At 54.5% G+C, this 26,972-nt stretch overlaps 1 protein-coding gene across 2 annotated transcripts in view; it reads right to left on the bottom strand.

The window, feature by feature from the left end:
• ZBTB16 (zinc finger and BTB domain containing 16) overlaps positions 1-26,972 on the bottom strand; it is a 188,154-nt gene that overhangs the window by 43,582 nt on the left and 117,600 nt on the right. For both annotated transcript variants that reach the window (XM_079787439.1, XM_079787440.1), the window contains exon 4: positions 18,369-18,455. In XM_079787439.1, coding sequence (XP_079643565.1) covers positions 18,369-18,455 — 87 coding nt within the window. The remainder of the gene's footprint in view (positions 1-18,368; positions 18,456-26,972) is intronic.

Genomic DNA, 26,972 nt, shown 5'->3' with positions numbered 1-26,972 from the left:
TCATCTCCATCTGCCTCAAGGCCCCACCCCTGCAAATCCATCCCATTGGAGGTTAGGGTTCAACATGAATCGAGGGGAGGAGGTGCAAACATCAGTCCGAAACGGAAACATCTGAGCTACGAATAGGGCAGGCAGACCAGGCACGTGCGAGTGTGGGGTAGGGAAGGCGTGGAGGAGACAACAGATAACAGTAGCAGAGAATGGGAAATTGTCCGTGGCTCTTTATGAACACACTGTAGGGGACGACAGAGGGAAGGCCCAACTCTGATTGTGACACCCTTTCGGGGCCACACAGTGGCCTCCGATCTCCCCCATCCCGAAGTTCTCACCTTGGCCAGATGCCCTGGGGTCTCCTGGGAGCTGGGAAACACCACCTCTCACCTGGGGCCAGATTCTGACTTAACAGGTTTGGAGGGGGAGCCCTTGGTTGTGTTTTCAAAGCTTCCCCAAATGATTTCAAAGTGCAGCTGGGGTAAGACAATGAGGGTATTTTGAAGGCTACGCATAGGAGAGGCAACATTGGGTGGGCACATAAGATGTCAGCGACATCTGTACCTAGAATCTAGGGCACGAGGCCAAGCACTCACCCTGCCTGGGCCCACTGAGTCGCATCCGCCTCTCCACGGCACCTCAGTCTGGTGGGAATGAGGCGGGAATTGGAGACAATGGGCACTGCATGGCACCAGCCTGGGGTCTTAAATGTCAAATAAACCTGTCATCTGGGGTCCTTTCCAGAGTCGGCTGCCTTCAGACCAAGGCTGCAGCCATCCAATGGCAGGTGCTCAGGTGATCGGCAGAGATGCCAGGTGGGCAAACGTGGGACTAGGGGTTTCGGGCGGCAGAAGGAAGGATCTCAGGTTGGCAAAGGGACGTGTCCCACTACACACACTACACTAACCCCCAGAGCATGCCACGTTTGGCTGCCCTGTAGCATTACTTACCTTTTTAGGTACATGTGTGTTTTCCTCCCTAGCATTGGTTAGCAGTCTGAGGGCAGGATTTGGGCCTGATTTTCCTATTTTGAAATATTTCAGAGTACTCAGAACAGCATGGCTGGCTGGTAGACAGAGGAGGTCTGAGGTGGCTGAGAGTGTCAGCATTGGGCTTGCTCTGGGCTCCTCAAGCCCACAATGGCCCTGGCGGCTCTCCCTGGGGGCGGACCCTGACTAACGGGTTGCCAAGGAGACCACAAGGGGACAGCATCTCCTACTCTGGAGATTTCCAGGAAAGATGAGGATTATTGTCTGGGGGACAGGCGGGGTGGTCCAAGACCAAGACTCCTGGGATCCAGTGCACAGTGTCTCTCTCGAACGTGCCGTGTGACTCTGGACAAGTCCCTGGACCTCGCTGAGGCTCAGGGTCACCCTCCCTATGCCCTCTGCTCCAGCCGTGAAGTCTAGGAGCCTCCCCATGTTAGAAGCCTAGACCATGAGTTAGTCTTTCCCAACCTGGGCCTGGTATATGGACATGATCCTTCCAGGCTCTCCTTTTGGAAGGTGGATGAGGCAAGTCCTCTGAGTAGCACCACGCCCCCTCCTGGCATGCAGGAGCATAAAACGGGAGCCCAAAAGTATTCCAGAACGAGAATGCAAGCTAGGGGGCCTGCTGAAGTCAGGCCCAAACCCCGCCTTCTGGAGCCACCTCTCTGGAGCCGGAGCCGGAGCCATTTCAAAATAGAAAAACACTCAGCACTCATTCATTTGTCAAAAACCTCAAGTGTGTGTCCCAGAGGAGAGAAGGCCCAGCAACTCCAGGGCCCAGGGGGCAGCTTTCAGATGCAAAGTCTCCCCCTTTTCAATTCCTGTAACTAAAATGAATATGGAAAAGATAATTACCTTTAAAACATACTTAATACTCCAACACATTATCTCTACCTGCAGAAAAAGAATGTTATCTGATGGGATCTTCCCCATAAGCTTAATCAAATTGCTATCTTAAAACTCTCTGGAGTCCTGTGAAACAGTAATAGAAAATTCGAGCCGGGGCTGGAACATGTTATATTTGTTTGGTTGAGGGGAATGAGCATCCCATCTGACAATGGGCACTTAGAGACAAAGCCATTTCCAATCTGAAATGGATCTTCTCCTAGTGGGGAGCAGGGAACATTGCGTCTGACCCAAACCTGCAACCCTCCGTGAAGTTACTTTTCCGACTATTCAGAGAAGGAAATTCGGAAAGAAAAGCCCTTTCCTGACACCAGTTGGGGTGTCCTGCAGGAGAGCTCCCCTGAATGGGCCTGGGACACTTAACATGTGGAGACGCTTAACTTAGTACTTAACTCTGGGTTTTAACGTGGCAAGGACATCGATGGGCACAGTGCCATTCCTTAACTTCGCAGAGGAGATGAATTACCTGCCCAGGTCCTGCCCGGGCGAGTGGCCCTTTGCAAGGCTAGAAAACCGAAGGGGAACAGCTTCTGTGAAGATGGAATGGGAGGACCGGGGACATTCCCAGCACCTCCAGCTTGCCTAGAATGGCCGAGGGAACGCTGCCTCTAGCGCGCCTGGCCAGCGCAGCTTGTCTTGTGGACAGAGCAGAGCAGTGGCAGGTCAGAGGTGGCATCGTGCTGCCTCTGTCAGTTTCCGCTCCTGCCTGCAGTCCCCGGAAGGTCCTTCAGACATGAGGCCTGCCCCCCCCCCCCAAAGCAAGGAGGGCAAAGGGGCGTCCCAGCACTCAAGCCAGCACTCGAGGCCTACAGAAAAAGGTGAACGGGGCTGGGGAGACTGCCAGGAAACCACGAAAATACACCAGCAAGACCCAGGTTTGCTGGCACTGGAGGAACGGATTACGAAACACCTGAGTATTGTTTACGAAAAAACTGAAAAAGACGGTGGGACTTCAGGGGACACATTTCTTTTGTTTGCATATATTTTCTACGTTCTCTACACTAAACACATGTTACCTGGCCGAGTGATTCTTAAAACCGGCCCAGGCTGTCCCGTCCTGCCTATGGCCAGAGCGCTCCGCCAGGCGCGAGGAGGGCTGGCTTTTCTCCCTGAGACCTGCACGGAAGGCAGCTCCCTGCCCCCTGGCTTTGCGGACATCAGAGGCACATCCTTCTCCCGTCGATGGTCCTGACCCGATTCTCTCGTCTTTCCCAGTTCTGAAAATGGAGGACGGGGGTACCTGAGCCACCCTACTTCTTGCTGCCTGCGAGGACAGACTGGTTCCAAAGGCCCCACACTGGCTGGAAGGTCGCCCACCGGTATAGAAACCGCCCCCGTCCAGAAAGGCCTGTGGTACAGCAGCGTTAGGGTTAGGGTCAGGCTCGTGCTGAGTCTGTGAAATCCAACAAATACCTGGAATCTGTTTCTTCATTTTAGTTGAAATATAATTCACAAATCACAAAATCCACCTTTTTAAGTCAAAGTATATGGTTCAATGGCTTTGAATGTACTCACAAAGTTGTACAAACACCAGCAACACTATCTAATTCCAGAACATCTTCACCCCAAAAGAAACCACACGCATCCATTGTCACTCTCCATTCTCCCCTCCCCTCCTCCCTATTGACTACTAATGTGCTGCATCTCTAGAGGTTTGCCTACTCTGCACATCTCATACACATGGAATCATACGGTACGTAGCCTTCTGTGCTCAGCTTCTTCCATGCAGGTTTCAACATTCATCATGTTGTAATATGTATCGGTACTGAGCCCTTTTTATGGCTGAACTAGAGGCCCGGTGCATGACATTTGTGCACTGGGGGGGGGGAGGGTCCCCTCAGCCCAGCCTGCGCCCTCTTCACAGTCCGGGACCCCTCGGGGGATGTCCACCTGTGGGGAGTGGGCCTAAGCTGGCAGGCGGACATCCCTTGAGGGGTCCTTAGCACTGCTGCGGAGGCAGGAAAGGCTCCAGCCACCGCTGCTGCGCTCGCCAGCCGTGAGCCAAGCTTCTAGCTGAGCGGTGCTCCCCGTGGTCAGTGTGTGTCATAGGGACCGGTAGTTCCCCAGTTTGGTCAATTTGCATATTAGCCTAGCACAGTGGTCGGCAAACCGCGGCTCGCGAGCCACATGTGGCTCATGAGCCGCAGTTTGCTGCTCTGTTGACTAATGAGTTTGCCAACCACTGGCCTAGCATAATATTCCATTGTGTGGATAGAACACATTTGTTTATCTGCTCATCAGTTGATGGACATTTGAATAGTTTTTGTGTGTGTTTTTTTGTCTACTATGAACTAAGAACACTCAGGTATAAGTTTTTATGTGGAAGTATGGTCTCAATTCTTTTGGGTTGGAAGTTGCTTTTTAAAAATAAAATCTTATTAGGTTGTCATTTGTGTCTCACATTAAAGAAAAACACAAGGTATTTAACAATGCTTTAAAAAATCTGAGACTTCCAACTACTTGGGTTCCCAGTAACTGAGAGTTGCCTGTCTTTGTTGCACCCCAATCTCATACACACACTTTTACTGCAAAGTATTATTCTACTGCAAAGTTTCCTACTCCTCTGCCCCTCTACCCAGGCTCTACCACATCCCCACCTTCCCCCACGGCCTCACCAGTCCTGTTCATCTACTAAGCAGGAATCTGAGCTGCAGCATATGAAATATTTAAGCTGCTTTTCTAAATATAAGCATATTTAGCTTACAGTCTATAAAATATTCACCTTGTTGCCCCTTACAGACCCAAACACCTGCATTATTTACAGTACAATCATGGAAACGGTACGCCTTGCTCCCGGACTTGCGCATTTTCCCGTTCCTGTGTGTCCCTGGTGTGCCCAGCCGTGAGAAGCAATCAGTGAGCTCTCTTTGCCCAAGTCACAGAACAGGCCCTGGGACGCAGGAGGGAGCATGGTGTCCAGAGCCAGGCAGACAGACCGCAGCCACACCTGCCACCCACATGGGGCCAGGGGACATACACCACAGAATTTCTGGGGGGTCGTTTTAGATGTCAAGCTCCGTGACATTTAGCTGCTCCCAGAATTCCCCATTCTGAGGCGTGGGAGCTCACTGCTATTTACCCCAGGCCTGTCACCCATCCAGGTGTGACCTGTCCTCACTGAGGTGTAAGGACAGTCTCTGCTACCCACTCCCTCTGCCCGGCCCTCGGTGAGCTGGGACAGCTGCTGGGACGTGAGAGTGCTGGCCCGGGCCCGTTCCCAGGGCACTGAGTTCTCCCTCTGGCATTTACCTGTCCTCACAGTGGGAAACTGAGGCACCTGCCGGTGTAACTGAGATGTTGATGTGCTGGATCGCTCTCAAAATCTCTCTAGTTGCACTTGTAGCCTTTGTTTTAAGAAGTCCTTCTCCATGGAAAAAATGAGACTCAAGGGTGATATTTTTCTTATTTATAGTGTGAAGTTACTTTTTAAATTTATACAAATGATACGTGCCTGTAACTAATGATTATATAATAAATAAAAATAAATAACTATTATTATTTTTTGGTGTTTTTTTTAAAATCCCACCGGGGGGTATTTTTTTCCATTGATTTCTAGAGAGAATGAAAGGGAGGGAGAAGAGGGAGAAAGAGAAGCATCCATGTGAGAGAGACACATTGATTAGTTGCCTCCCGGTAGGGCTGGAGAACCTGCACCCGAGGTACGTGGCCTTGACCAGGAATCGAGCCCGAGACCCTTCGATCGGCGGGCTGACAGTCTAACCACTGAGCAAAACGGGCCAGGGCAATACTAATAATTATTATCCAGAAGTAGATAAAGCAAAGTAAAACCCTCTTTGCTCTGTAATTCCATTCTCTAAAGATAATCACTGTTAACAGATAGAGTCTTCCATAATCTTACAGGAAGGCTCCGTATTTCATATTAAATGGGATCACACTATATAACTGTTTCCTCTAACCAGCTTTTATCACCCAAACACCATGGACATCTCTCTAACTCAGGTACCATAATCAACAGATTCCTTACCTTTGGACAGGTGGGCTGTTCTCCATGTGTTGTAATTACATATCATGTACTCAGCATCCCTAAGGGAAGCTAGAAAATTGGTCGTTGGTACCTGAAGGCCAACGCTGGGAATGGGAGGGCCACCAAGGGTTCGGAGCACCTGCCGCACGGGCCCAGGGGCTGGCACAGCTCTGCAGCGCACACCTTCACTCACTCAGACGCCCCCGTGCAACGCCAAGACTGAAACCAACCCTCACCTCCTGTGGTTTAACTCAGGAGGGGTTCCCCTCCTCCTCCCGCCACCCCCACCCCTCTGGTACCTCTACTTACCCTGCTTCTGTTTTGAGTCTCTAAAATGATGTGACAAGTTAATGATGGTGCAATTATCTAAATGTTTAACAGACATGTTATCTAAGTGAGTGGGAGCGAGATTCCATCCCGCCGACAATAAACATCAATGGCGGAGCAGAAAGCGATAGGCAAATTATAGCAAACCCTGCAATTTCAATGCCATTAAATTTGGAGGAATAACAGCCTTGAGGCCTGTAAACTCTGAATAAAATAGGCCCTTGTGTTTGTCCAACTATTAAATCAAAATGCTACCAACATCCTAGAAAAAACAAGGCGATTTATGGGTTTTCAAGTTTCGGTTACACATTGGTTTTTATTAACTCCTTTCTGTCACGGGGCAGCAGTGGTGTCAGGAGGGAGAAGGGGGGCAGCGGGGAGGAAGGGGCAGGAGCTGGAAGGCAGCAGAGAAGGGAGACAGGAGAGCTGCGGGGCTGGATATGGGCGCGGAGAGCTGAGTGGGCGCGGAGAGCTGAGTGGGCGGGGAGGGCCGAGTGGGCAGGGACAGCCGAGTGGGTGCGGAGGGCTGAGTGAGTGGGGAGGGCTGAGTGGGTGGGGAGGGCTGAGTGGGTGGGGAGGGCTGAGTGAGTGGGGAGGGCTGAGTGGGTGGGGAGGGCTGAGTGGGTGGGGAGGGCTGAGTGGGTGCGGAGGGCTGAGTGGGTGGGGAGGGCTGAGTGGGCGGGGAGGGCTGAGTGGGTGGGGAGGGCTGAGTGGGCGGGGAGGGCTGAGTGAGTGGGGAGGGCTGAGTGGGTGGGGAGGGCTGAGTGGGTGGGGAGGGCTGAGTGGGTGCGGAGGGCTGAGTGGGTGGGGAGGGCTGAGTGGGCATGGAGGGCTGAGTGGGTGGGGAGGGCCGAGTGGGCAGGGACAGCCGAGTGGGTGGGGAGGGCTGAGTGGGTGGGGAGGGCTGAGTGGGTGGGGAGGGCTGAGTGGGTGGGGAGGGCGCGGAGGGCTGAGTGGGCTGGCGTCGGGCCTGAGCACAGGCGGGAGCTGGAGCGAGGACGATGCTGCGAGGGGAGGAGCAGTTATGCACAGCGAGGACACTGGGTGCCCAGAAAGTCCCACTGGACTCACCACTGTCCCCAAACCGGGACCCCAGTCCTTCTGTGAGCCCCATGCCTGCCAGCCAGGCAGTGACCCGCCCTGGAGGTGCAGCGACAAGGGCTGCCTCAGACCGTCTCCAGCAGGCAGAAGTCTGGGCACAGTCCCAGCCCCAAGCAACAGTCCTCGGGTCACATTCTGTCATTCCCCTCAAATTCTAGACTAGGTTTAAAAGGCAAAAGACCGCCCGGCGGCGCGGCTCAGTGGTTGAGCGTCAACCTAGGAACCAGGAGGTCACAGTTCAATTCCCGGTCAGGGCATGTGTCCGGGTTGGGGGCTCAATCCCCAATAGGGGGGTGCATGAGGCAGTCGATCCATGATTCTCTCTCATCATTGATGTTTCTCTCCCCCTTCCTCTCTGAAGTCAATAAAAATATATAAAAAATAAAAGGCAAAAGGTCATCTTTAGTCCCTTCGTCACACACAGTGTGCACTTAAATTTTTACTGAAAAAGCTTCTAAATACAATGAAGCACATACTTACCTGTTGAGGAGGGACAGGGATTGTAGACAGTTCAGGAGGGACAGAGACGGAGACATTGAAAGGAATGACCGAGCAGCCGCACTGAAGGCAGGTGCGCTGCCTCCCAGCCATGGGCTGAGCTCTGTCCACACGTTATTTCACTCAGTCCTTATGACAGCACATATTGTTAACATGGCTTACAAATGTGAAAACCGAGGCTGAGAAAAATGCAGACCATCATACAAGGTCAGGATCTCAGGCTGTGCTTGGAACCGCAAAACCCCCAACAGCACTTCCCCCTAATGCCTACACCCAACATTTGAGAGGCAGATAAACAAAGGGTTTTGTCCCACGTCATAAAACAGGTCTGTGACAGGGCCAGGGTGAGAACTCGATTCTCCTCTTCCTCCCACTGCATCATGGTTTCCCAACGCCGCGCTGCCCCCACGACCACGCTCCTGCCATTTCTGCCGCGAAGGGCGCTGGTGAGGATGCGCTGCGGGACTCTGACCGCCCAGCACACGTCTGGCACTCAGCAGACACTCGTTTCTACGAGTGCGTGAGTTACAACCTTTTCTTAACCAAACCCGCCTGGGGCCAGTTTCCCTCCTCAGACCTCAAGATCAGCGACCCACCCATGCCCAAAGCAGTGACGCGTCACATAAAAACCACTGGGGTGTGAACAGAGCAAGGAGGGTTTTTAGGACAGCCGAACTGTTCTGTAGGATGCAACTATGACGGGTACAAGATGAAACCGTAATGTAAACTACTGACTTTGGGGCGGGGGGGGGGGGGGGGTTGACGTGCCCCTTGGGGGAGGATGCTGATGGCGGGGAGGCTGGGCAGGAGTGGGGCGGGGGCCTGAGGCCTCGGCACCTTCCGCTCAGTTTTAGTTTCCCATACAGGAGCAAACTTAAAACTGCCCTAAAAATAGTTTATTCACTAACAGCAGCACCAGGGCGCCATCCAGAAGGTGGCTAGAAGGGCCCAGGAGCCACTAGGGCGAACAGCAGAGAAGGTCTTGTCTGGGCCAGCAGGTGACAGCTGGCTGTCCTGCCCTAGCCCACAGCGCGCGGCTCAGCAGAGCCGAGCACCCCGTGCTGGGAAGGGAAAGTCTATATTAGGCAGGAGGCATGCCTTATGGTCACAGCATCCATTGAGGTCAAGACGGGTCTATGGTGCACACTGTTGGCAGCACATGACTCTCCTCCCCAAGCGCCTCTGACGTCCCGCGGCCGCCCCCAGCTCCGGCTTTCTCAGGTTCGATTTCTTGGCGCACCACATGAAACGCTATACAAATCACCCTTGATATTTAGAAAAGTCAAACGCTATTATGTTTTCAATGAGGAGGTCACGCCGACCTGCATGGAGCCCACGTGTCTACGGCTGACCTTGCCCTCCGGCACGGGCAGGGGAAGCCCGCCCTGCCTTTTTCCTCCACGTAAAGTTTTAAGTAGATTAACTTGTTTCTCATCAGCTGGCCCCTCTCCCTTCCCCAGCTTCTCTGGGGCCGGGCACCAGGAGGCTGACCTTGGGAGGAGGGGCCAGAACAGTTGCTGGTTTTCCTACCGCTGTGGGCCCGGGGCCAGCCGCCCTGAAGCAGTCGCTCAATGCCAGGGCTGCCCCTCATGCCAGGGCCTGGGCAGGAGAGGAGCAGGGCTGGCAGCCACCCCGAGGGAAGGAATGCTCCTGCCGCCCTTTAGGTCCCCTCCCCGCCTGCTGCTCCTGCCGCCCCTCCCACGCTCACCTGCCACAGAAAGTCCTCCAGACAAGGACTTCGCTTTCCACTCTGGACTTCGGAGCCAGAGACTGACCCCGAAGCTTTTCCGAAGCACCGTTAACATGTCAGGAGAGAGAGGGGGGTAAGCAGGTAGCACACCACAGAGTGGGGTGCCGCTCTGCACCTTCCACGGGGTGGTCACACAGCTGTGCAGTGTGTGCCTTGCCGCCGCCTCCTTCCAATGCTGCGGGAAGGTGCCTCCTAGCCTCCCTCGCAGGGCATGTGTGAGGGCCCTGGGCAGGCCTCCCTCCAGCCCCTGCTCCCTGCCCGAGGGCCGGCAGATCCCACAGCACAGCTGCTGGCCCTCGCCAGGTGTGTTAGAGGTTTCTGGTCTGCGGGACCCTCTTGCAGCCAACATAGAGAGGGGAGAATGAGCATCTCAACATTTGCATCTGCCTGAATGGCTTCCTGTGTGACACAGGATTGTGGGAACTCAGCAACCTTTTCTAGGCCAGTAAAAGAAAGCCCTTACTTTGTAGTCAGGGTGGAGAGAATCTTGGACTGGAAGGACTCGTGGGTCCTAACTCTTGCTTGGCTTGTTTGTTCTTAACTGACCCCTTTTGCAAATATGGGCTTCTGAGCCCTGGCTCCCTAGGCTGTTGGCTGGGCAGAGTTGACCCCCTGGTCTGCACATTAGGTTCAATGCTCACACCCCATGGGGAGGGATAACACGGGCTCTGGGGTGCAGGAGCCCGAGGCCCGCTTTCTAGCTCCCTCCTGGGCTGGCCTTCCTTAACATGTCCCGGTCTGTTTTCTGTAGCGAAGAATAGGGAGAAAAGAGTGTCTATGTTTTAGGGCTGCCGTGAGGCCTTAATAAATCGTAACTCCTTAGTGTCCATGAGAGTACAGCTATGCACTATCTGTTCCCAAGGCAGGTTCACCCTGCACGTTCATTTCCCTCACCGCACTGTAACCCTCAGAAAGGCAGCTTTGTTCACCATTAGGTATTGGGTTTACCAAGGCCCTTCACATAGTAGGTACTTTGAAACTTGGGAAGTAAGTGAATGAGAAATGAACCAGCTGCATAGAGTACTCTGATCGGCAGCAAATCCAGGTCACTAACTGCGGGCCAATGGGGCAAGTGAGGGGCTGGAGGAGAGAGTGGAACTGCTTTGGGGCACGTCTAGAGATCCAGTTCAACCCAATGTCCGGGGACTCCAGGCTTCCCTGAAGATTCCTAGCCCCAGAACTCTTAACCTACGGTGACTTTAGCCATCTGCTTTTCCCCTCTTCTCCTTACCTGGGCACTAGGAGGGCCCTGAATACAGAAGGCAGAAGCTCCTGAATACCCAGGTTCCTGACAGTCACAGACAGGGGCCAGGGCACCAGGATGCCTGAGCCTTCCAGGGCATTAACCGAGGAGGCCTCCTGTGAGATGTTCTTCCGGGGGGCAGACACCTCCTCAGTGCTGTGCTGATCCCCAGCTCCGCAGCGTGTCTGACCTGGGTGTCTACGTCATCCGTTTGGGTATTGGTAAGGGATGGTCCCCCTGGGCATCCCATGTACCAGAGCCTTAAAATAAGAATCTGGTCTGTGAGACTGTTCAACATGTAGAAGAACTTCATTCTGCCCTCACCTCTCCCAACGGCACGTGGATGGGCCTGGTGGCTATTAGGTCTGTGGGCACAGGGGACACGGCCCAGTCAGAGGACAAGTCAGGGGTCCTGGGAGATCCCACCGATCCTGTTCCTCCACCACCACTGCCACCAACCTGGCCCTTCACCGCTCCCGCCCGGTGGTGGGGAACGGGTGCCCTCCACGGCCGCCGATGGAGCATGATGATGATACCACCACACCAGTGTTTACTCCGCACCAGGCCTACACTGAACTGTCAAGTTAACCCTCACAATACGCCTTACAGGACAGACGCCATCATTGCCCACACGACGAAGAGGAAACCAGGGCTTAGAGAAGTTAAGCAACCTCCCCAAGATCAGACACCGAGAAAGTGATGGGGCTAGCATTTGCTTAAATGAAGTACAGGCTCCCAAGTTCGGGTGTCACCATATACAGAAAATCTGAACTTCACACTCTGACATCAGCTCCTGGGTCCCTCTTCCCTGAGGCCTGCCAGACAAACCTGCTCTGCCCTGTTAGGACCCACACTTGTCTGGGAGCAAAGCGCTCTAGAGGCCATCCAATCCACTCCCTTCCTTTGGGCAGGTCCATTGTCCCCCAGGAGCCAGCCGTGTGCACACCTGCCTCTCCTCCTCCATGGGCGCTGGCCCGGCCTACCACCAGCACTGGCCCATCTCCCCACGTTCAGGTCACAGGAAGGGTGGCTGCGCTGAGTCCCCTACGTATGGATTAAAAGAGTTGAAGGCTCCTACAGGTCACCCCCAAGGCCTCCTCGCTGACCCCCCTCCCCCACCCCACAGGGCATGCTGAAGACTGCTCCAGCCCCTCACATCCACTCAGCTGCCCTCTAATTCATGCCACCCAGTCCATCTGCTGCCCCCAGGTCTGTTCAAGTCCCCCGTGGGGATGTACAGTGGCCTAGACAAGGTTATGATTTGTAAAAACCACTCCTCATTAGTTTGACTTTGAATAAAGAGGGTAATTATTTTTAAATTTATTAACTGCTGCCTGGCCAGAGAAGTTTCCAGATCAAATGACATGGAGAAGCTATTTCTGTGCAGTGATGCAGCAATTTATATTACTGATCGGTCATTAAAACCTCTGGCACAAACCCACTTGTGTTTCCTGAGCCAAGATAGTGTCCATGTGTCAAATTTCAAACCCAGAGTATAAATTAAGCCATTAATGGTATTTATCAGTTTATCTGCACTTAAAGAACGCCTTCCTAATTTAAGACCTTCCTGATATAGAATCTAAGGGGTGCACTGGGCGTGTGTGTGTGCGCGCGCGCGCGTGTGTGCGTGTGCATGTGTGTGTGTGTGTGTGTGTGTGTGTGTGTGCTTTCTCACTTTTTATTTTGCTGGAAAGTGTAAAAAAGTTCTGATGTGTGAATGAAGTACGAGCATCTCGGGAGCTGCGTAGCTGCTAATTCCTCGCTGCTCTGCCACCCAAACATTTTGGAAGCAGCAGTGTTTTGCAATATGTATTTGTCATAATATAAAAGGTGTAAAGTGATCTCTGTTTACCTCCTCCATGTCGTCCCTGTACCAAAACAGAAAACTGCAGTGTGGCAACAAAGCTGAGCCCGCCCAACCACAGTGTGGCCTCCCAGGGCCCCAGCTGGAGCTCACCAAGACCTTGGAGGGAGGGGACAAGGTGGGTCACACACACCGTGACAGATAGCCAGGCTCAGTGGCGTCAAAAGGGTCAGATGTTGGCCCTGGCCGGTTTGGCTCAGTGGATAGTGTCGGCCCTCAGACTGAAGGGTCCTGGGTTCGATTCTGGTCAAGGGCACATACCTTGGTTGCAGGCTCAATCTCTGGGGCCGCCTGCGGGATGCAACCAGTCGATACGTTTCTCTCTGTCTCTCCCTCTCCCTTCCACTCTCTCTAAATATCAATGGGAAAAAATATCCTCAGGTGAGGATTAACAACAACAACAAAAGGGTCAAAAGATGACAGTCTTTTGGCTAAAATGTAAAAGAAAATACTTTTTACTAAATTCACTTTCCAGTGTCAAGAATACCTGTATGGCCCACCATCACCCATCTGACACAATGCTACGCTAGCTCTGTGAATCCCCCACGGCGGCCTTAGCAGGGAACTCCAGACCCAGTCTGTTGCAGGAAAACTGTATCCTCTCAGGAAGGGCACATGGGCATCAGGGTGCTGAAGATACTTTTTGGTTTTTTTTTGAATCCTCACCCCAGGACAGTTTTCATTGATTTTTTTAGAGAGAGTGGAAGAGGGAGGGAAAGACAGAGAGAAACATCGATGTGAGAGAAACATAGATTGGTTGCCTCCTGCACACACCCCAACCAAGGCCCGGGCCGGGGAGGAGCCTGCAACCGAGGTACGTGCCCTTGACGAGAATCGAACCCAGGACCCTTCGGTCTTCAGGCCGACGATATTCTATCCACTAAGCCAAACCGGCCAGGGCATGTTGAGGATTCTTAATCAAACGGATCAGAGATCAATGAGCTAAATGGTCTCTGACATGCTCTCTTTAAACAGTAAATCAATGTGCAGGCAGCTGAGGAGTCGTGGGAAGAGCACTGACGTTGGAGTTGGGTCAAGTTCCAGCTCTCCACCTCCTAGTGGGTGGCTTCTAGACCTTGGTTTTCTCATCTGTTAAATGGGTTTACTACAGGAAAGAGTTTTGTAAACGAAGGTGTCAGAAGTATAAGGTGGCACTACCATTACTTTACTCTCCGGGGTCTCGATTCCTCCTCCTTTCCGGAGCTCTCTCCCCGCTCTCTTGTTGGCTCTCCACAGCCCGGGCCCCCGCTGGCCTCCCCAGCACCCCTACCAGCATTCCTCACCATCAGGCCTCTCCCCGTCCTGGGGTCCCTTTTTGAGAACAGAGATGACAACCGGATTTTAAGTTGCATTTGTCCAATGACTGGCTATACAGAAGTCTGAAGCCGTGTGGGGGTTCCGTGGAAACGGCGCCAGAAGTGACACGCGAGCTCTGCCCCGTCAGGAAGAGCCGCCTGGGTGCCAGCCCTCCGCTGAGGATAAGGCCGCTGTTGCACCTCTGCCCAGGAGGGCCCAGCCCGGTGGCACTAGGAGGCGCTCCTCTCCGCTGGGGGAGCGTGCCCACACTCACACCCCGGCGGGGAGGGCGCCTCTCTCAGAGCACCCACCTCGGTCTCTCGTCCTTAATTGGGATTCAACTGTTTCCCCTTTCACCAGCTCCAAGCACTCAGCTTGGAGGAGAAGCCAAAGCAGGCTGAGGGGGCTGGGCCTACCTGCGCCACAGGAGGGATCCCGCTAGACTCCTTCCGCAGGTGAGGGGACTTGAAGGGCAGAGAGGCGAGCAACAAGGCGAGGTTACTCACCTACCACCAGCGGAGTTAGAGCCCTATAGAGCCCCACCCCAGGCTTCTGACTCCAACTCCAGGCTCTTCCCAATCATCTCTCTTTAAACAGTAAACCACCCTTTTCCGGAAAGGGCTGACCTCTCTCAGGTTCTCGTTACTTCATCAATCCTAGAAAGTCACTGGTCCGAGGACACGTGCTGACTTTCAAAGCCAATGCAAAACCCAAACTCTGAAAACAGGCTGGGGTCTTTAGTTAAAACCTGTTAACATGGCGAATTTATGTTATAGCTGTTTTACCACTGCCTTAAAAATTAACAGAGTAATATACCAAAAACACTGAACTGTACACTTTAAACAGGTGAGCTGTACGGTGAGTTATATTTCAAGAAAGCTGTTGGGGGCCGGGGGGGGGGGGGGGGAAGCAGGGAGGTGTCTGTGTTGGTCACCGTCAGGTCCCTAACGAGTGCCAGGCCAGAAGGTGCGGGTCCGCTTGCGAACAGAGCCCCCTCTGCTGCCCCCGCGGGCCTGTGCCTCTTCCCCAGGCCTGGCGGAGCGGCAGCTTGCTCCCTGCTCTGCACACGAACCTGATGGACAGGATGCGCTGCCTGGCACACTGGCCCGCACGCAGCCTCCCAGCCCCAGAGCACGTCCAGAGCGGGATCCTCGGTGACGTGAGGTCCAGAAACTGGCTGGGCCGGGGAGACCTGGGTCCTCCTCTGGCTTTCAAGATAAGCAGCTCTGGGACCCTGAGCAAAATCATCTGGTCCAGTCACTGTCTCCAGCGGAGCCAGGCAGGCGCCGGAGGAGTACTAGCCCGCCTAGAAGGCTCTCCTCCCGCTGCCACAGCCAAGGCCCATGGCACCAGCCCCCTCAGGAGAGCAGACCTGGTGAGGAGGCAGGACGAGGACGTACTTGCAACAATAACTAACAGCAGCAGCTCACTGGGCTCCCCTCTTCCACTGCAGTCCCCCCACCCCCTTTGGTGGTGCAGCCCTGAGTCCAGAGACGACTGCCATCGGTTCCTCTCCGTCTCCCTGCCTGCCATCCCTCCGAGAAGGGACTCTCACCATCCGCCCGGAACCTGGGCTGACCTGTGCCTGCTGTAATCACTAAACAAGGCGGAGTGATGCCATGTCTCTGCCCAGCTTTAGGGGGGCTGCCCGGCGCTGTCATGAAGTCCAGGCTGCTCGGCTCTGGAGGGCACAGGGGGGAGCACCGATAGCCTGCGAGGGGCTGAGGAGGCCACTGGACATCCAGGCCGGCCGAGTCTGCACAATACCCCAGGCAGACACTCCCTGACTGCAACCCCACGCGAGACCCCAGGTGAAAAGTGCCCGGCTGACCACGGTCAACCCACAGAACTGCCAAAGATAAAAGATACTGTTGCTGTAATCAACTGCTGTACAGCAGCTGACAACGAAAACCCTCCTGTGGTCCCCATCGACCCCGGGGCCAGGGCTCTCCCAGACACATAAATTGAGTCATGTTACCCTCCCATTCTAGCCCTGTGGTGAGCTACTGTCCCCTTCTCTATATGTGTGTGTGCATGTGCGTGTGGTATGCGTGTGTATGCAGCGTTATCGGGATGTAATTCACGTACCACACAATGTACAACTCATGCTTTTAAAGCACAGCTAACCTTTGACCAATGGGGGATTAGGGGCGCTGACCTTCCATTGCAGTTGAAAATCCATGTATAACTCTTGACTCCACAAAACTTAGTTGTCCCTCAGGACCCACGATCCTTAAGTCCCCTATAAAGTGGCATAGATCAATGCATACTGCCAGCCCTCCGTGTCTGTGGACTCCCAACCACAGAGCACAAACAGTACAGCTATTTCCTGAAAAAGATCCGTGTGTGAGTGGACACACAGTTCCAACCCATATTAAGAGTGACTGTATACAGTTCAACAGTTTCTAATACATTCAGAGTTGTGTAACCATCACAGTTTTCCAACATTTTCACTTGAAAAGGAACCCCCACTTCCTTTCTGTCTATGGACTTGCCTCTTCTGGGTGTTTCACATAAATGAAATCGGACCCCATGCGGCCTTTGTGTCTGGCTTCTTTCGCAGAGCGTGATGTTTTTAAGGTGCATCTGTGCTGTGGAATGCATCAGTACCTCGTTCCTTTTCATAGCTGAATAATATTCCATGGGATGTTCATCCATTCATCAGTGGGCAGACATGGGTTAGTGCTACCTTCTGACGACCATGAATAATGCTGCTATAAACGTGTGCGCAAGTTCTTGTGTAGCTGTGTGTGTTCGTTTCTCCTGGGTGCATCCCTAGAAGTGGCACTGCCCTGTCATACGGTGGCTTTAACCTTTGGAGGAGCTACCAGACTGTTTCCCAAAGCGCCCGCACCATTCCGCACTCCCATCAGCAGCGTGGGGTTCGGACTTCTCCACATCCTCGCCAACCCTCCTCGCCGTCGTATTTTTGTTACAGCCACATCCTGCCCCGTGGGAAGCAGGACCTCGCTGAGATTTTGATCTGTAGTTTCTGACGCTCACAGTGCCGAGCATCCCTCCCTGTGCTATCTGTCTATTTTTGGAGAAATGTCTATCAGATCCTTTGTCCATTTTTAATGTTGGTTATTTGTATTTTGATTACTGAGACATAAGAGTTCTTTATATTTTATAACTACAAGCCTCTGATCAGCTTGTGGTCTGCAAGCATTTGAAAGCTCTGTGCAGCTCCCTCCCTCCCTTTAGGACTCCGCTCAGATGCCACCTTCTCAGAGAGGCCTTCCCGGACCATTTGATTAAAACACCGCTTTCCTCCCATCACTCTCTACCCGTATCCTGCTTTACGTGTTCTTACCGGCACTTATGATAACGTGGCAGGGTATCAGACACCTATTTGCCTGTACGCTCGCCCTGTTAGGGTCACAGTTCCATGAGAAGTGCTGCCTGTCACCGATGTTACTATCCCTAAATGGCCCAACAGTGCCAGGAATGTTGTAGGGACGCAACACATACTTATTAAATTAAATACATCTACTACTATGTACTGAATGCTTACAAAGAGCCAAACATCCTGCAAAGCACCCCAAATAAAACATCTTATTTAATCGCTACAACTCTCTATGCTGTGAGGTAGGGACTATCATTACTCCACTTTCCTAACAGGTGAGGAAACCGAAATTGAGGGAATTTAAGTAACTTCCCCATGGTCCCGCAAACAGGAAGTGGCAGAGCTAAGAGGTTAGCTGGGTTTAATCCCAGGCGGTCTAAGTTGTACCACTCCTGTCCTCACTCACTCAGGCAAGTCACCTTCTGTCCTCTGAGCCTCAGTTTCCTCATCTCTGACCTGGGAGTCACCTCTGACCTTACAGGTTTACTGAGAGACTGGCCAGGTGAGGTCAGGGACACTGAGACCGGTGCCTGGCACCTCAGGAGTGTCCAGTGAGCGGGAGGCACACCCATGGTGAGGACAGTGCTGGTCACAGGGATGAGATGAGGCTGATGCTGTGAAATCAATGCTTTGAAGTCAAATAACGTGGAACAGTTGCTTGTTCACCCTGTGCGCAGACTGCTTTCTTGTAGACCACGACTCTACCCTCGCAGATGGGGGACCAGCCACTGGGCCACGCAAGGGTGTCAAGAGTTGGTCACGGGATAAAGGGTTCCTGACCCTTCAGAGGAAGGGGATGCTTAGACAACATCACGGACTTTCAAAGATCCTGACAAGAGTACAAGAGGTCTCTGAGAAGACGGAGCTCAGTGGCCTGTTAGAGACAGAGATTTGGGCCTAATCCAGGGCAACGCTCTTAGGGGGCAAAGTCACACCTGCCCAGCCACCCCCGCTGGTTCCCAGGAGATGACTGGATATCGCCTTGCTGGAAGCGGGTGCGGCCGAGATGCCTTACCTCCAAGTGCTATCACACTGCGGAGGAGCTGGAGAATGGGGATCGAAGTCGACTCACCTGTATGGGTCTGCCTGTGTGTCTCCAGGGCATCCTCCTTCGAGAACTGGGCACCGCACTGATCGCAGACAAAGGCTTTGGCGCCCGCTGAAAGAAAGGGGAGGCGGTTACTCATTTCCCAGAGTGACATTCCATTAGGAGGTGGGGTCCTGGGCCCAAACCGTGCAGGTGGACCTGGGGCAGGGGGTGAACACCTGTGACGTGTCGGGGGGAATCCAAGGCCCTAGCAGCCAGCCCAGCTCAGCCCTACTTAAAAGATGTAACCACCACCCACATGAGCTCCAAGTGCCCCATCCAGGTCCCTCCCAGCGAGAAGAGGGAACAAAATCAGAATGACCAAGACAAACAGAGACGGGCTCCCGATGAGATGCCCCGGTGAGAAGGGACTTGGGGGCTGCTCCAGGTGCGGATGGGGAGGAGTGAGTGGTGCATGCTCTGCTGCCTAGATTATACTTTAAGGGAATTACTGACATACCTCTACTTGGATAAACCCCTACCTCCGTGTGTCCAAAACTAAACCCACAGCTCCCCCAGCCACCTCCTGCAGCTGACCACTTAAAAACTGAATGACTCCCTAGTGTCTTCTGGGTAAAGTCCAACCGCCTCCTCATAGCTCACAAAGCGCTTCTTTTTTGTTTGTTTGTTTGTCTGTTAATCCTCACCTGGGACATCCTTCCCCTTGATTTTTTTAGGAAGTGGAAGGCAAGGAAGGAGGAGGGGAGAGAGCAATGTTGATGTGAGAGAGACCCATCAATTTGTTGCCTCTCGCCTGCAGCCTGACCGGGACCAGGATGGAATCCACAATCCAGTCACATGCCCCTGACTGGGAATCAAACCAAGTGACCTTTCGGTGCTGGGGCCAGCGCTCTAACCACTGAGCCCCGGCCAGGGCACAAAGCGCTTCTTGATGTGCTTCGCTTTCCTGCTTCGTCTCTGCTTCCTCACTCTGCTCTCCAGGCTCCAGCCCGGCTGCAGGAGGAGTTGTATCCTCCTCATCACAAGGTCTCTGCACACCCCTCTGCACCCTCGTCTCTGACATTCTCGCCCCTCGCCCTGGCCCCTCGGTACAGCGGTCTCTACTCCTCATTCACACATCAGCTTCCCTAACCTTGTCCCTGTCTGGGGGAGGGAGCCCTTCTTTCTGCTCCGACGCACCCCGTACAGTCCAGTCCCATCTCGGGACACTTGCTCCCGAGGGAGGGAGCACGCACCTGCTCCACCCCCAGGGGGACCTATGACTGTACATACTTGTGGAAGAAACTCATCAATTCAGTGCAATTCCATTTGGTAAACTTTTTTGGAACCACTATTCACAAGGCTCCAAGCGACAATGTCACAACGTCAAGTTAAACAGGACTTTTTACCGCTTGCTCATCGTCTTCAAGATGTTATCTCACCCAGAGAGCACCTGTGTTAGCCTTGGCGGTTTTCTCTCAAATGTCTGCTAGATGCCTCTCTCCCTCTGCCTGTCCATCATCACTGTCCCAACCAGGCCCTTGTGGGGCCGGGCCCAGGACACCCAAGACTCAGGGTGGCCGCCACACCACCAGCTGCCCTCAGAGCCAACCAGCAGACGCAGGCCCCTTGAAGGTCACGTGACTCCTCACACTTCCTTGCTCAAGAAGATCCAGTGGCCCTCACTGATTCTCAATTCCTCTCCTCGGCTTCCCGGCCTCCGCAGGGAGCTGTCCTCACTGGCCCCTGTGCGCCACTCGACCCTCTCTGAGTCTGTGGGCTTGAGTGACGCCTGGTCTCACTCCTCGTCTATTCCAGGCCCTTTCTATTTTCAAAACTGGAGAAAGCACGCACCGAGCACCCCGGCCCTCGCTGCTCTGCCCTCCCCTGCCGATGCCTTTGCTCCTCTCGGCACGACTTAGCAGCTCCCTAAGGGTGCCCGTGCTTCAGTTTTCTATCGGGGTTGATAAGAGGCAGAATGCTGTAGCAGAAACAATCCAGTGCCTTTTCAAAGCATCTCAGATTTCCCGAGACTTTATCATACACTGCAGGGTGCTAAGTCCTTAGGACATACCATTTCAGTTGATCCTAAAAACCTTTTAAAGTGCATACCATTACTACCCCCTTTAGCATCTGAGAACCTCAAGCTCGGCAGGGTAAGCAGCTGGCCCCGGGTCCCACAGGAGCAGCAGAGGTGGAGCCGAAGCGGGCAGCCGATGTCAGAGCCTCTGCTCTGCAGCCCATGCCCTCCAGCCTCCTGGTGCCACCCGCAGACATGCCTCCTGGGCAGGGAGGTGAGCGCTGGGCTGCCTTCTCTCAAACCGAAGAAGTGAAAATCCAACTTACCCCTTGACTATATCAAGGTTCTGTGTAAAATTCTATTTGGGAAAAAATGGTTCTACTGCTCTTTAAAAGTTTAAAACCAGGAGTATTAGCACACCCTTAAGGGCTAGAACTCAGAATGTAAGTTGTGCCTTCAGTCTTAAACTAAACACCAGTAACCGGTTCTCACCAGTGAAGGGGATAAGGAGCCCGAGGAGATCTGGACTGTCAGGCCCTACAGGGCGCTGACCTTCAGTAGGTGCTCAGGAAATATTAGTTGGCTGACAGAATGGGCGCGTGATAAAGTGCCCCAGGAGCGATACGAAGGAACTTTTCCTTCGGGGCTTTATAGCAAGCACTGCCATCTGCTCTAGGTGGCCGGAGCCGAGTTCTGCAGGAGGCAGGGAGAACAGCATGACCCCTCTGGCTTTGCCTTCAAGCTGGAGGGCATCCCTGGGCCCCAGGACCTAGGAGGGGCTTACAGAGCTTTGAAGAAAGCCAGGAAGCCTGATGTCCACCAGCCACCCTGTGTCACAGAGCTGGCAGACATTGACCCTGGAGATGCAGCGTGAGCCTCAGAGAGGAGACGGGCCAGAGCGGGAAGACCGGGGCGGGGCGGGGCGGCCCCAGCCCTTCACCAAGAGAAGCTGCCCCAGCCCCAAATCGTTAGCCAGGACGGTTTTCCGTGGGTCTGTGAGGGATCTGATTTTAATTGTATTTCTTTCTTTGGTTCTAGCAGTTCTCATGGCTCCCTAGAGAAGGGGAAGGGCCCTGAGGAGGGAAGTGGGGGCTAGAAAGAAAGGGCTCCCTGTGGGGCCGGGAAGCCCCAGGAAGCCAGAGCTCCGCTTCAAAGGGATGTGGTAGGAGGAGTTCCTAGAAGACGGCCCTGGATGTGGTGTCTGGGCTGCTTTAATGACCGAGAGAAGGGAAGGAGGCAGGTAGGACATCAAGGGCCGGATGTGTGCACCAGACAGTGCAGAGGAAGGCAGCACATCAGCGCTCGCTGCCGAGGCAGCCGCCGGCTTGGCTCAACCTGACCACAGCTGGCGTCCTGCAAGCCCTCCCCCTCCAAGCCTGTCTTGCTGGAGTCACAAAATTGAGCTGAGTGTGTGCAAGTTCCTGTCCGCAGCCACTCGGGCAGAGCCTTCCTCACACACGGATGCCCTGGACATCAGCTCCCGTTCATGGAGCCCAGCACACCCCAACCCAGCGCCAACTCCCCCCAGGGTAGCCCAATAGCTCAGGCAGGCAGTCCCAGGACACACAGGCCAGCAGAGAGAGGCAGCAGCCCCCTCTCCCAGGGAGGCCTGCACCTTTAAATTGTCTCGGTAATGGCTGGCTCAGAGGCAGAAATATTTGGCATCCCTGAAATTAAAAGTGATAAATGTCCTCGGCAAGCGCTGATCGATAATAGAGGCCTCATCTGTTAATCAATAAGACAGTCTCTGCCTGTTCACTGTGCACATGCTGTTCGCTGCTGCCTTCCGTATGATGTCAGGTTTGCATTCAGAGCAACTCAAGTGTCTACGAACCACATGACGATTCCCAAAATGCATCACGGTGACATCACTCAGCCACTAGTGCGCGGACACAGCCTCACTGGGAGGGTGCCGGGGGAAGGGAGGAGGCGGTGCCCGTGCCACACAGCGGGTTCATATGGACACATGAGCAGCATTCACCCCCACAGCACTGCCGGGGGCTCCTCCTGGCGCGGGAGAACTCCCGGGCACGGCTCGGGGATGGCCACTCCTGGCCACATCCTCCCTGTAAGCAGGGGATGTCATTAAATCTATGCCAAAGGGGAACTGCAGTCAGGCACTCGAGGCAAATCCCTGCCTGCAAGGAGCTTACATTCTAGAGAGGAAGGCACGTTTTTTATTTTAATTTTAATATATTTTATTGATTTTTTACAGAGAGGAAGGGAGAGGGACAGAGAGTTAGAAACATCGATGAGAGAGAAACATCGACCAGCTGCCTCCTGCACACCCCCCCCCGGCCCCGGGGATGTGCTCACAACCAAGGTACATGCCCTTGACCAGAATCGAACCTGGGACCCTTGAGTCCGCTCTATCCACTGAGCCAAACTGGTTAGGGCAAGGAAGGCACATTTTTTAAAGTAAAAGAAACATAACGTAGGTGGCGACGAGTGATAAAAAGAGAAATGAATTTAAGTGAAGAGGGGCTGAGAGTGCCGGGTGCCACTTCACACGGCGTGGCCAGGGAAGACCGCGTGGGAGCTGCCGGTGATGGAGAAGGGCAGGCAGGGGACACGGACGCACGCCACTACGTGGGAACGCCCAGCACAGCACCGGAAGGGCGAGGAGGCCGCTGGTGGGAATGGAGCCGCTGGAGAGCGAGCGACGGGGTCAAGTCAGGGATGGGCTGCAGAGAGAGAGGTTAAATAGCAAGGAGGGAGAAGCACAGGATGAGGTGGGCTAGACCCGGGCTCTCCGCCCTGGCAATCGCGGATCTTAGTGAACTAAAGGAGATGACGGCACGTTCTGGGTGGGGAGGGCCGGGTCCCAGGCCCGGCTCAGCCGCACGCCGCTGTGGACACCACGCTGGTCATCACACTTCGATGAACGAGCTCCGTCTGTAAGATGGGATGGCCGTACCTGCCCGCCCCGCTCACAGCTGGTGTAAGGATGGAAGGAGATCACGGACATTGATAAACGTACCACGCGGTTCCTCCCCACGCACTCGCAGATGTAAGAGCCCTGATGCCATTTCTACCCCAGGAAGCAGCAGTGTCTGGCTAAGAGCTCGGATTCGGGTCGGAAAGATCAGAGTTCAAATCCCAGCCAAGCTCCTCACCAGTGTGCCCCTCAGCAGGGGGCCTAACCTGCACGGGCTGTCGCCTCACCTGGGGTGCGGGAGCAGCAGGGATCAGTCCCAGAGGGCGGTGCGAGGTGGGAAAGGGCCGGCCCGCCTGAGGGCAGAGGCGCAGAGCCAGGGGCAGCAGCCCCTCAGCACCGCCGGGGCCACGGCTCCTGGCAGAACGCCTGCGTGCAGAGCACGGCTGCTGCCCTGACGCGGTGTACAGTTATCTGGGGGTCGTTCGTCTTTTGTGAGGTGAGGCTCACATTTGTAAAGACATATTTCACTATAATCTCCCTCACACACCTTGTCCTCTGACTTAAAGGTGAGTGGCTGTCTTGTGGAGGGAGCAGGACTATCTGTCACAGGACCAACCTGGCAGCCCTGGCAGCTCCTCAGCGCCGAGCCTGGGAGCCCCTCTGCCGCCCTGCCTGCTGGGCTCCGCTCCAGCCCCCCGCAGACGGCAAGCCCCCGAGAGGCCTGGCCCATCTTGTTCGCTCTCTATCCCCCGTGCCCTGCTCCATGCCGGATGCGGTTTCTGTCCACTAAGTGCCTGATAAACCCTCAGCCAAGCTCCTGGGAGCAGAACTGATCTGGGAAGGGACAGTGGCCATTCCGGGCACTGCCAGGCTGTCCCCTAGGGGGTGGCAGAGTCCTTCTTCTACACACTCTCCTGGGTTCTCTGCTGCCCCCTTTTCACAGCTCACGGTCCACAGTCTCTGGCTGGAACCCAGGCCACTGAGGCGAGAAGAAAGGAGAGGCTCGGAAGTGGGGCCGTCTGCCTCCTCTGGAGCAGGATCTCCCTCTCATCAGCCCTCGGCCCCCCGCCCCGTTGCCCAGGACTCACGCCCTTGCAGCGAAGAAGCAACCCTCCCTCCAGTCCACGCAGGAGCCACCTGTCCAAGGAGCCCGCCTGCAGCCAGAGGGGACCCTCACCGGGCGGGCAGGGCGCTGCTGTGACCTCCACTCCCAGCCCAGGCGCCGAGTTTATCTGAGAGTCAGTGTTGCAGAGACAGGCAGGTGGCTCAGTTGGATGGAGTGTTGTTCTGAGCACCTAAAGGTTGCAGGTTCCATGCCCGGTCAGGGCATGTATGGGAGGCAACCGATCAAAGCCAAGTTTCTCTCTTCCCCCCTCTCTCTCTCAAAATCAACAAAACATATCCTCGGGTGACTTTTAAAAAAGAGACAGACAGACAGACATGTTTGCCCCTGCCAGCCTCCCAGGGACCTGCAGGTGAGGGCTCAAGGATGTCTTAAGCACCACACTGGAGGGAGCAGGCACTGCCTGACCAAGTGCATTTCCTAGGCCTCTACGTCTCCCTCCTTCCTGATGCTTCCAGAAAGCTAGACGGGGGCTAGAGGAAGGAGGGGGTTCAAGCAGGTGAAGAGGAAGGAGGCGGTCGCTGCCGCCCACAGGGAGGCTGGAGCTGGTCTAAGGCCTCCTTGTGTGGCAGCCGCGTTCACGCCGGGCTAAGGATCACCCGACTCGCAGGAACCAGAGGGACATGCCAGGAAAGCACTCTCAAAGCCATAAAGCTTTCTCTAAATGGCCAGCATTCCAAGGGCAACAGAGCTGAAATCCAGCAGAAGGCGGGGCGTCGAGCTCCCCGCACTCCCTCCCCGCACACCTCTGGCCTCCCCCCTTCTTGGCAAAGGACAAGGGCCCTCCTCCTGCTTGCTTCCCCACCAGAACCGGGGGGGGGTGGGGGGAGGGGGTCCCCAAGCATCTAGGAAGGGAGAAGATGCTGAACGCAAGCAGATGTGGACCGCTGTCTCTCTATAATAAATAAGGCAGAAGCCAATGAGAGAAGAAAAAAGCTTGAAACCCCTCCCTCTCCACCACCCCCCAATAAAAAGGGGCGGGGGAACCAGTGAAAAAAAACACCCAAGGTCTGCCAGCATCTAATGTTGAGTAATGTGTCCTTTTTCTTTTAATTCCTTGAGATTTTAAAATAAACATCTTGAATGTTCTGATGAGATATGCATGCCTGCTTACATAAGGAAGTACAGAGTGTACCAAAACAGCAGGCCCAAAAAAAGCATAAGCTGTCAGAACAATGAGTACAGAGCCGGGCACTCGGCGGCGGGCCGTGGCGTACAGTTTTATTTACAGTACCTCTTATCAGACAGAACACACGCTGGCTGCCAGCTCCAGCGAGGCCGGCACTGCGTGTTCTTTCACGCGGGGAGACGCGTGCCCCGGGAGGAGCTGGGAGGCATGCTCTCCCTGACACTCTCCTGTATCAGCCAAACAAAAACTGATTCGGAACCAGAGCCTCCATAAGGTACACACATTCGGGGGACAGGGAGGAGGGAGGCAGGCGGGCAGAGGAGGGCTGAGTGGAAAGCAGCAGGCCCTGTCGATGGGCCCAGGACATGGATGACAACAGAGTGGGAGACAGGCCTGCGCCTGGCCTCGCTGCGGGACGGAGGGTGAAGGCGCTCAGGTGCAGGGCCTCCTCAGAGGCAGGACTGAGAAAGCCGCCTGGGCGGGCTCGGCCGGGCAGCAGAGATAGGGAGTCACCGGGCGGCAGGCGGCAGGGTTTCAGATCTCTAGAATCACATTCCCATCGGGGAACTGGTAAGTGGCTGGACACCTGACCCTGGGCGGAATGTCCATTCTATAGAAGATAAGCCCTTGGAAAGGATCAAAAGACAACACCGAGGCAGCTCTAGCGTGAGAGAACATTTCTTACCCCCTAATAACGCTCGTTCTACCAGGAGGTTCCGTGCTGCCCTGGGGCCGCTGGCTTTCCCTGGGATCCTGGGGTCCTGCTCTCCTGTCCCACAGAGAAAGCAGAGGTCCACCTTGTCCCTTATTCCTGCACTCAGTTCTCAGCCCGGAGAGCCTTGGGCGGCTCCTCTGTTCCCACTGCCAGCACCAGCAGTAACCCAATAGGCTCGGGGACACGGCCCGGCCAGCGCGCCCTCTCCAGCCGCACGCAGGAAGCTGCGAATCCTTCACTCAAACAAACCTGGGATCAGGCCCTGGGTCTACCATTTCTACTACCGCCCTGAGCAAGCGAATTCTCTTCTCTGGGCCTTTCTTCACCTGTAAAACCGGCACACAGTAGGTACCTCCCAGAGTTGAGTAATGATGAATTTCAATAGCACATGTAAAGTCCTTACCACCGCGCCCAGCACGCAGTACTGCACAGTAAGTGCTAGTTGTCATGAAGATCATCATTACCATTACTCTTTCCCCAATGCCGATGCCTGAGACCCTCATGGCCATAAATGCATGCAACAAACACAGCATGTAAAATATTCTTACCACCCCAGCCAAAGCACAAAGGGAAAAGGAGGGGAGGAAAGCCACCCACATGCTGGACACGTCTTCGGCAGGTTTTCTCCAGGGCGTGGAAGATCAAGAAAGGCAGATGACACTGACAACTGGCATCTCCAAGACGCCTGTCCACAAACCAACAATGCACAAGCAAAGACGGGCCCGCTCACCCTGCCCTGGGAGGAGATCAAAGACATGACACCTCTCCAGCCAGCACCCAACAC

The sequence above is a fragment of the Cnephaeus nilssonii genome (assembly GCF_951640355.1).
Source record: "Cnephaeus nilssonii genome assembly, chromosome: 13".
Lineage (NCBI taxonomy): Eukaryota > Metazoa > Chordata > Mammalia > Chiroptera > Vespertilionidae > Cnephaeus > Cnephaeus nilssonii.
The sequence above is the reverse complement of the archived record's forward strand: the minus strand, read 5'-3'. Positions and strand labels throughout refer to the sequence as shown.